Source organism: Rattus rattus, chromosome 2 (assembly GCF_011064425.1).
Source record: "Rattus rattus isolate New Zealand chromosome 2, Rrattus_CSIRO_v1, whole genome shotgun sequence".
NCBI lineage: Eukaryota > Metazoa > Chordata > Mammalia > Rodentia > Muridae > Rattus > Rattus rattus.
The window spans coordinates 1,808,932-1,818,247 of NC_046155.1; the positions used below are offsets into that span (position 1 = coordinate 1,808,932).

The 9,316-nt window shown below is 51.0% G+C and overlaps 1 protein-coding gene and 1 pseudogene across 1 annotated transcript; one reads left to right on the top strand and one right to left on the bottom strand.

Annotated features, from left to right (window-relative positions):
• Nucleotides 1-1,776: 1,776 nt before the first annotated feature.
• On the bottom strand, nt 1,777-9,316 carry Slc25a45 (solute carrier family 25 member 45). The gene is made up of 6 exons (XM_032891110.1): nt 8,436-9,316; nt 7,246-7,289; nt 6,988-7,059; nt 6,518-6,703; nt 2,909-3,167; nt 1,777-2,789 (listed from the first exon to the last, which is right to left on the bottom strand). Exons 1-6 carry the CDS (start codon nt 8,470-8,472, stop codon nt 2,521-2,523), a joined length of 867 nt encoding a protein of 288 aa, XP_032747001.1. The 5' UTR covers nt 8,473-9,316; the 3' UTR covers nt 1,777-2,520.
• On the top strand, nt 4,542-4,671 carry LOC116895107 (annotated as a pseudogene).

Here is a 9,316-nt window from a genome sequence, read left to right on the forward strand (position 1 = left end):
GGGGTTTGTTTGTTTGTTTGCTTGTTTTTTGTTTTGTTTTTTAGAGATTTATTCATTTATTATATATAAGTACACTGTAGCTGTCTTCAGATACACCAGAAGAGGGCATCAGATCTCTTTACAGATGGTTGTGAGCCACCATGTGGTTGCTGGGAATTGAACTCAGGACCTCTGGAAGAGCAGTCGGGTGCTCTTAACCGCTGAGCCATCTCTCCAGCCCTGTTTGTTTGTTTTTGTCTTTTTAGTTTGGTTTAGTTTGGTTTTTTGAGACAGGGTTTCTCTGCATAGCCTTGGCAGTTCTGGTACTTGCTCTGTAGGCCAGGCTAGCCTCCCAAGTGCTAAAAGGCACTTTAAAAGATTAAAAGGCGGGGTTGGGGATTTAGCTCAGTGGTAGAGCGCTTGCCTAGCAAGTGCAAGGCCCTGGGTTCGGTCCCCAGATCCAGAAAAAAAAAAAATTAAAAGGCAGAGTTCATGGTTTAGAGAGACAAATAGAATCACACAGAAAAGACACTCAGAGGTGAGCATGTAATGACAAACCAAGGAAGAGGAGTGACATGAAAAAAATGTGTCAATTGGTTCTCAGTATGTGGCCCACACCTGGCTGGGAACTTAGGGAAGTATGCATCCTCTTACCCTCCAAAAGCCTACTGACTTGGCAACCTCGAGGTTTGGCTCAGCAAACTGTTTGAACAAACCCTCCAGTTGCTTCGGAACCATTGGCATAGCTGGAGGAAACAGAAAGATGTTACAAAGGAGGAGCCAAGAACTGAAAGGTGGGGAGGTACAAACTCAGGGAGAAGAGCAAGAGCAAATCCTTGTGGGAGAGACCCAGATGTGCTCAGCAGAAGTAGGTTAAAACATTTATCAAAAGCAAATGTCTACAGGCATCCCCTGCTGGGGAAAGGAGTTCAGAGAAACTAGAGGCTGTTAAAGAGTACAGTCTAGCTAGCTAGCTAGTTATGGTTTTTCTTTCGAGACAGAGTTACTCTGTGTAGCCCTGGTTGTCCTGTAACTCACTCTGTAGACCAGGCTGACCTTGAACTTAGATATTTGCCTGCTGACTTAGATATATGTCTCCTGAGTGCTGGATTAAAGGTCTGTGCCACCAGTGCCCAGCTCTCAGTTAGTTTGTTGTTGTTGGGTATCATTCTGGTTTTTAATATTTTTTTTCTTTTCTTTTTTTTTGGAACTGGGGACCGAACCTAGGGCCTTGCGCTTGCTAGGCAAGCGCTCTACCACTGAGCTAAATCCCCAACCCCTGGTTTTTAATATTTTTATGCTGGGCTAATGCCTTTAACCCCAGTACTCAAGAGGCATAGACTACCAGATCAGCCTAGCAAGGTCAACCTGGTCTACAGAGTGAGTTCCAGGACAGCCAGGGCTACACAGAGAAATGCTGTCTTGAACCCTCCTTCAAAATGTTTTATTTATTGTTTTGTGTGTATGGGAATTTTGCCTCCAAGTGCATGCAGTTTCCACAGAAGCCAGAGAGGGCACTGGATCCCCCAGAGTTACAGATGAGCGAGCTGCCCTTTGAATGTTGGGATTTGAAACTGGTTCCTCTGGAAGCAGTGACCTTAATCACTTGGCTATCTCTCCAGCCCCTCAGGCAGTTTTAAAATCTAATTCAGCAATTGGGATGGATAATCAGACAAATACAAGGAAAGATGTGAGTGAGGGACAGACAACCTGGAGAGGGGCCAGGGCACAGACATGGAGGTTGGAAGGCTCACAGCCATGTGTGTGGTGGGAGCAGAGACAGAAAGGGACCATCAGTACTGCATCAAATGAAACTTTATTGCATGTATCTGTTCAAGAGACAGAAGTATGACCTTGACCATAAGACTCTCACAGACTAACAACTCAGAGGAGCAAAAAACTAACCACGAAGTACTGTTCACAGAGGTTTGACTGAGGTAGGCAGGAGGGCTGGGGTGCTTGGGTACCCCACAGTCAGCACAGATGGGGCTGGAAGGACCCCCAGATAAAGAACTCTGCCTGGATCTTGAGGAGAGTGGGCCACTGGAGGACAATAACACCACCCACCGAACTCCTGGGACATGAGGGACCACACCAGGAAGTAACCAAGAGAAGGCCACCCAGTCGGGCAGGACAGCCAGGAGCCTGGACCTGGGTTTCCCTAAAGGTTTCTGGACATGAAGAAGACAAAAGCCATTCTCCTATCCAGGGAGTGTTTTGAACTCCAGGGCTAGGTAAAGCCAGGACAGTGGCTGCTCTCTGAGAGCTCCTTCACAGGGACAGTTATGGCATGGTGGCCTGGATGATTTTCATGTACTTTGTGCCCCTGCTTCCTGGACGGAAGTGGCCTGGTGAGGTGGGCTGGAGGGTGTGTGTGTCTTGGAGTCTGTACAGGGCCAGGTTCTTTGGTTTCTTGCACATTGGCTCCTTAACAAGGCGCCTCTTGCTTTTGCACCTAAAAGCTGGGTGCTTTAGCTTGGTTTTCCAAGCTGCTGTCAGCCATAATTCTGCTGTAGAGCTGCCAGTGTCACTGGGCCAGGCTCATCTCCACAAGCGCAGTAGGTATTCATAGCTGAGGAAGGTGGCAGCATTGACAGGAAAGGCACGGGCACTATTGAGTGTCATGCCCTTGAAAAAGACTCCTATCCCCTCCTGCCGGAAGCTGCTTGCCATACAGTCCAGCATCCCTCCATACTTTCTCCCCTTCAGCCCATCCATCTGCATCCGGGACTTGATCACGTCAAAAGGGGTGGCTGTGATCCAGGAGGCTATGCCTGCAAAGCCCCCTGCCACCAGAACTGTGGCTGAACCTGGGATAGAGGGAGCCAAGGTTGAGTCAGACTGGAACAGGGCATCTTCCGATCCCAGTCTTCAGTACCCTCTATAGCCTCGGCTGTACCCCCACCCCACCCCACCCCACCCCACTTACTGGGATTCTGGCCTTCTGGTGTGTACTGGCGACATAGCCCTTCATAGGTGACAAAGTACATTCCCAACGTAGGAGTGTCTCTCAACACCAGGGCCCAGGATCCTCTGAACAGTCCCTGAGGTCCTTCTTCTTTCAAGATGGAGGCTGCACAGTGCACAGGTCCCCGGTACCGGGGTGTAGAGCTCCCTATCTGCATCCTTGGCTCTGTTTGGTTTTGTAGACGGACTTTGATGAGGTCAAAAGGAGCCAGGCAGTAGGCCTGTGGAGAAAGACATGGGGAGGACTGGGTGGGGCTTAGGCTTGGAAAATGTCTGCTTTTAATCATAACAGGACAGAGAGGGTCCTGACTTCAACTCCTAGCCTCCCACATGGGAGTTGGGTTTGGCCAACCGTCTGGGTGCAATTGAGAACACGATGCCTCCCTTATTATCAGGCCTGATAGGCTCAGCACTGGCCCCTCCTCCTGAGATAGCAGGCACAGGCGTTCAAGGACATGTGGGCCTGGCTCCTGGGCTCCCTGATTCCAGGGAGGACCACATGTTTGCAGTGTCTGGGGCTCAGTAAAGTTTCAGCAGCAGGAAACAGTAAGGAGCTGAAGCTGCAGAACAGACCCAACATCATCAGAACAAAAACGAATGCTCTCTCCCTTCTGCATCACACCTCTTTGAAGCCCCAGGTCAGCCCTCCTTGCCTCTGACCAAAAAGGCTTATGGGGCAAGATGGTGGTAACAGGTGGGATTTGGTAGGCACAGAGCCCTTCGACAGCCAGGATACAGATCTGGGGTGAGCCTGGACTGAGCTGAGAGGATGTGGGAAAGAGGAGGTCACCACACCAGTGAGATTTGAGTCAGGGATGTAACCAAGTCAAGCAGCTAGGCGTCCAGGGTGTGCCTTTAATCTCAGCACTAGGAAGGCAAAGGCAGGCAGATCTCTGTGAATTCCAGGCCAGCTTGGTCTACAGAGCAATTCCAGGCCAGCCAGTGCTAAGAGTGAGACCCAGACAAAGCAAGAGAAACTACTGAAGCTCAAATGAGATTCTGGCTGGGTGTGTTGGGCTCCTGCCTGTAGCTGGTGTTCTGGCTGGTTGTGCTGGGCTCATGTCTGTAACCTAAGGCTGCAAAAAAAAGAACTACAAAGAGTTCAAGGCCAGTCAAGGCTACATAGTGAGCTCCAGGCCAGTGTGGGCTACAGCAGACTGAAACTGTCTCAGTAACCCAGTGACTGGGGCTGGAGAGATGGGGGCTCAGCAGTTAAGAACACTGGCTACACCTCCAGAGGACCCGGACTCAATTCCCAGCATCCACATGGTGGCCCTGAATAGCCATCTGCATCTCCAGTTGCAGGGGATCCAACACCCTCTTCTGGCTCCTGTAGGCACAGGCATGCATGCAGGCAAAACATCCATTTGCATAAAATAATAATTAATTTAAAAACATTCACTACGAAAGGAAAACAAAAGCCAACCAGAGCTGGAGAGATGACTCAGTGGATTAGAGTTCGTAGTGCTGTCCAAAGGATACCAGTACTCATCTGGGACAGCTCACAACTGTCTGCAACTCCAGTTGTGGGGTATCGTACACCCTCTTCTGGCTTTCAGAGGCAGAATTTAAATTTAATTTTAGAATGAAGAGAAATCACTTCTTGGCCTTTTGGCTAACATCAAGTGTAGAATTAAGATAAATCCTTTTTTAATGAATGAAACCTGCTTGCACTCTCACATGCTGTGTCCCAGCACTTAGGGTGGCTAGAAGCATGTGAACTCTTGTTCAGCTCTAGGCCTGGTTGGTAGTGGAGGGGCTGGAGGCTGACTGGTGCCAGGTTTGAGCAGGTGCAGGCCACATCGCGTGCTTCTGCTGCAGCAGAGGATGAAGCCCCTTCGTAAGATGGGGCTGATGTTTCTTCTAGAGCCTGCCAGCAGGGCTAAGCTGAGACATTCAGAGATGGGTTCCTGATCTGGAGCTCCAGGGCTGAAGCAGGGGCATCTTGTGGTTTGGGAACCATGGAGCCTAAAGGTTACTTAACCCCTAACCAAGGCAGCTTCAACCAAGGCCCAAGCAAAAGTTCCGTGCCAACAAAAGCCTTCGGCTCCTGCCCCTTCCTCTCACTTCCTCATTGAAACAATTGGCTCCGAAACCCTGTTGACGGATGTCCCAGGACACCCTGGCTGTAGCAGGTTCCTGAACCCAGGCACCATTTGTGGCCCTAATAGTTCCTGGTTCTGCTTTTCAGAGAAATGAGGAGGTCACTGAGAAGTAGAGCCTGGCTGGGCCTACGTCAGGCTACTTTGCCGAGGTTCTTAAGCCTCTTTCTGTGTTGGGGGTTACAGGCCTCTGAGTTTAAGACGTGTGTATCTAATAAGGAGCACAGAGCTTGGTCGGGTGGCGTAGAGCTATAATCCCAGAATTTGTGGAAAAGGCAAGAGGGTTTTGTCATAAATTTAGGTTAGCCTGATCTACATGGTAAATTACAGGCCAACCAGGGCTACATAGCAAGATCCTGTTTTGAAAACACTAAAGGGAAGGGGGTTGGCGAGACAGTGCAGTGGTTAAGAACACACGCTGCTCTTGCAGAGGACTGGAGTTCAGTTCCCAGCACCCACATGGCAGCTCACAACCGTCTGTAGTAACTTTTGTTCCAGGAGATACAACACCCTCAGGCCTCTGCAGGCACTTGGCGTACATAAGTGTATATATGTAGGCAAAGTGCTCACACACATAAAATGAAAAAATAAGTAAATAAAAAAACCTAGGAGGTGGGAGAGGAGGAAGAGAAGGGAAGAGAAGCGAGCACTTGTCTCCGAGGCCTCTGTAATCATTAACCACTGCTATGCACACCCTGACTTTGTCCTCTGAGCTTGCTCTCTGCCCCATGAAGTATCAGTGGCATCAGGGCAGGTACCCATTAGAGGGTCACCTAGGAGCCCATCTGGGGTGTAGAGCTGAGCTGGCACTTGCCCCTTTGTTCTGTTCAGCTCAGACACTCCCTTTAGCTCGGGTTCCTTCTGGGACCTAGAAGCTCTCCTAGTCTTCACCACACCCCACAGAAACCTGGTCACTACAGTGCTGAGAACAAAGACCGACATAAATGATGGGAACGACTCACGCAGGGATTGGCTGGCCATGACATCTGTGACCTGTGGGAGGCTCGGAGATTGATTATGGTTACTCGGTGCTGCAGGCAAAGGCCTGGTAGAACAGGTAGGATGATCTCTAGGACCACTTAGGATCGCTTCAGGACAAAACTCAACCCTACTGAGTATGACAGCTCCTCAGGGTCAAAGGTCACCATGCTGTATAGTCTTCCCACAACTCTGGGACTGGTAGAGCCCTTTGAAGGTAGACAAACCTGAGAGCAGGCATTAGCTGCTTCTGCCTGGCACCTTCTTCACACGGACCCCCAACTTTCTGCTTTTTGCTCCTCATCCCAACCCCTGGTCTCTATGACCTTCCACCTCCAGCCTGGCAAGGCACAGCATGGCTAGACCAATGGGAGCAACGTCTACTAGCATCTCTTAGGATGACCTTCTACACGGCTGGGAATCCCTAGGGGTGGACAACTCAGATCTGTCACTGTGCCACCTACATGTGTGCCCGTGCACGACCCTCTCACCTGCAGGAGCCCCCCAGTACAACCTGCTATGAAGATGTTTGTGTAGCTGGGTGGCTGAGCCCGTCGCTCCTGATGGGAGGTGGCTGTAAGTGCCAGCAAAGTGTTGCTGTACACTCCGAACAGGACAGAGTTGACCAGGGCTACACTGGCAATGGGGAAGCTCATTCCTTTGAAGAAGCCCAGGACCTGCAGAACAACATGGTAGCACCATTAGTCATGGTGGGTTTCTGTGTCCCACTTCCAGCTCTGGCCAGGCCTCTGAGCTGTACAGCACTTCTACCCAAGCCCTGTCCCAGACAGACAGCAGGTGGAGGAGGCTGTGAGGACTTCGGCTCCACTTTTGAGGTGCTAAATGACTACTAGATAGCCTCAAGGGTGAAGACTTAGAAGTTGTTTGCAAGCAGCAAGCAAAAGGAAATAGGCACCACCTGCCCCAGATGACTCTCACCCCAAAGAAGTGGGCTACCTACTGACTCATGGCGATAAGTCTTGACCACGCAGTCCACAATGCCCTGGTACGTGTTTTGGGTCTGTAACCGCACCTGGATGGAAAGTGCTGGGCATGTGAGGCAGATGGGCAAGCCAGGGCTGCTCCCACAGTTGCAGCCAGGTCACCCACACAGCAGACGCTGGCAGGCACGCCAGTGAGCCGATGGTCAGCCAGGCCCAGGCTCTCACCCAGGATCTAGCCAGACCATCTACTCCTCTGGTGTCTTTGCTACACTCACCTTTACAGTGTCAAACGGGTGCCCCAGGACCAGGCCCACGGCTCCTGCAGTGGCAAGAAGGTGGTATGAGTGAGGCCTGTGTGCCAAAGTCTAGGAAGCAAGTCTCTGCTAGAGGAAAGAAGGGTGCAGGCTGGAGCAGGAAGCCTGTGTGTACTCAGACACCCACCATCTACATTCTTGGGGCTCCACAAATATTTCAGCTGCCTACCCCACTGTACCACACCTGGGACTGGGTCACTAAGGTCCTGGGACAAAGGAAGGAGACCCATGGCCTCACTTGAGGCCACACAGACAATGGGAAAGAGCCAGGTGTAACACTATCCCCAGCTTTGACTACGGAAGATGAAGCTCTAGGCCAGTGTTTCTCAACATGTGGGTGGTGACCCCAAGGGGGTTGCATATCAGATAGCCTGTATATCAGATATATATGTTATAATTCATAATAGTCGCAAACCTAGTTATAAAGTAACAACAAAATGATGTTATGGTTGGGATTCACCATAACAGAAGGAACTATATTAAAGGGTCACAGCATTAAGAAGGTGGAGAATAACTGCTCTAGAAGAAGTGGCTACTATTCCAAATTGTGTCAGCCTGTCCTTCTGCCTTCCTTGAAGAATTCTGTGGCCTTGAATGAGAACAGGCCCTGCTGGCCTGTCCCTCCTGCCTTCTACCTTGTCACAATTATCAGAACAGAGCGGAGAGCCCTTCTTAGCGTCCTACCAGACCCAGGGGAGAAAGCCACCCACTAGCAGTCTTATTCTCTGCAGAAGATGCTGTTTCTGGGGTTTGGGGTGCACCACCAGGGGCAGGTTCATAGTGTCCTTTCTCAAGGCCCAGGAGTGCACCCACTGCCAGGCAGGGCAGATTTCCAAAGGTAAAATAAGGACAGCCGGAGAGGTCAAAGGTGAACGTGTTCCAGGCCCCTCACACTGGTCTGGGAGAAGGGCTTGGCTGAGGCTGTGCTTTGGCTGTCAGATCCCTACCACTTTCTGACAGCATGGCCTCCGGATACAGAAGCATTCCTCCTTGCTTCTTTCTCCTCTGCCTCCTTGGTCATTCCTAGAAGGCTCTGGGGACAGCTGGCTGCTGGGTGCTCCAGAGAGAAAAACTCCTCTCAACAACCCATCCTCCCAGGAAAGTGATCCACCCTTAGGGATGATATGACAGAAAGAAGAAAAATGTCTCACCAGAGATCCAGCCAGCCACAAACTCTTCCACAGGCATTTTATGGGCTCCGGTGGAAACTGGTACTCCAAGCAGGCCCGCGGGAGACTGTTGCAAGTGCGATTCCCCACCCCCTTTCCAAACTCGATAACCTCCCACTAATGTTTAACCCTGGCTGGAGGGTGACTGGTGGCCCAGTGCCCAGACCTCAGGCAACCATTAGCGAGAGTGAGCCAACGTCTGTGAGCCTGAGACTGGAAGAGGCCTGAGAAGTACGGAATCTCTAGGGGCAGGTTGACAGCCGCAGCTAGGCTGAGTTCCGTGCCTAGACAGTGACAGCCATGCTGGGTCACAGAGGATGGCAAGCGAGTCCTAGTTTAGTGAGCCTCTCCACAGCTGCCTTAGTGTGCAAGGATGAAGGCCTGCTTGACCAGCCGGTTCATAGCAAATTCCCATTCATTCCCACCCACCCTGACAAGCTGTGGCTATGTGAAGTCAGAACGTGGCCACGAGGTGGCAGTCCCAGGCTACAGTGGCCTGCAGCAGCCACCTAAGCCTAGTCAGGATGAGAATAACCCGAGAAAGAGAGGCCCTGGCCCCAGAAGTGACTCACCAGGCCCTGAAGCCTGTTTGTCTACTCTCTCCAGAGTTGTTTACAGCCATGAATCAGAGTCGCAGCCTCCTCTTGCCCAGGGGAAAACAATGGGGCTTCTGACCGTACAGTGGCCCCCGCTACACTACATCAAAATCCTGCTCTCCTGCCTCTCCACCTCAGGACGATGGGGCAAGAAGGCCCTTAGCAGATGCCAGGCCTTAGATTTAGATTTCTAAACTGTCTCTAAACTGCAACAAGCACATTTCCTTTCTTTAATAATTAAAAAGGAAGAGGCCGAGTCTCTTCTAC

Bases quoted from the DNA above. Each gene is read 5' to 3' on its own strand.
- Slc25a45 (XM_032891110.1), bottom strand. From the start codon at position 8,472: ATGCCTGTGGAAGAGTTTGTGGCTGGCTGGATCTCTG. The intron at 7,060-7,245 runs GTGAGTGTAGCA...CTTTCCATCCAG, and splicing joins ACCCGTTTGACACTGTAAAG to GTGCGGTTACAGACCCAAAA. The intron at 3,168-6,517 runs GTGAGAGGGTCG...CTTTCTCCACAG, and splicing joins GTACTGGGGGGCTCCTGCAG to GCCTACTGCCTGGCTCCTTT.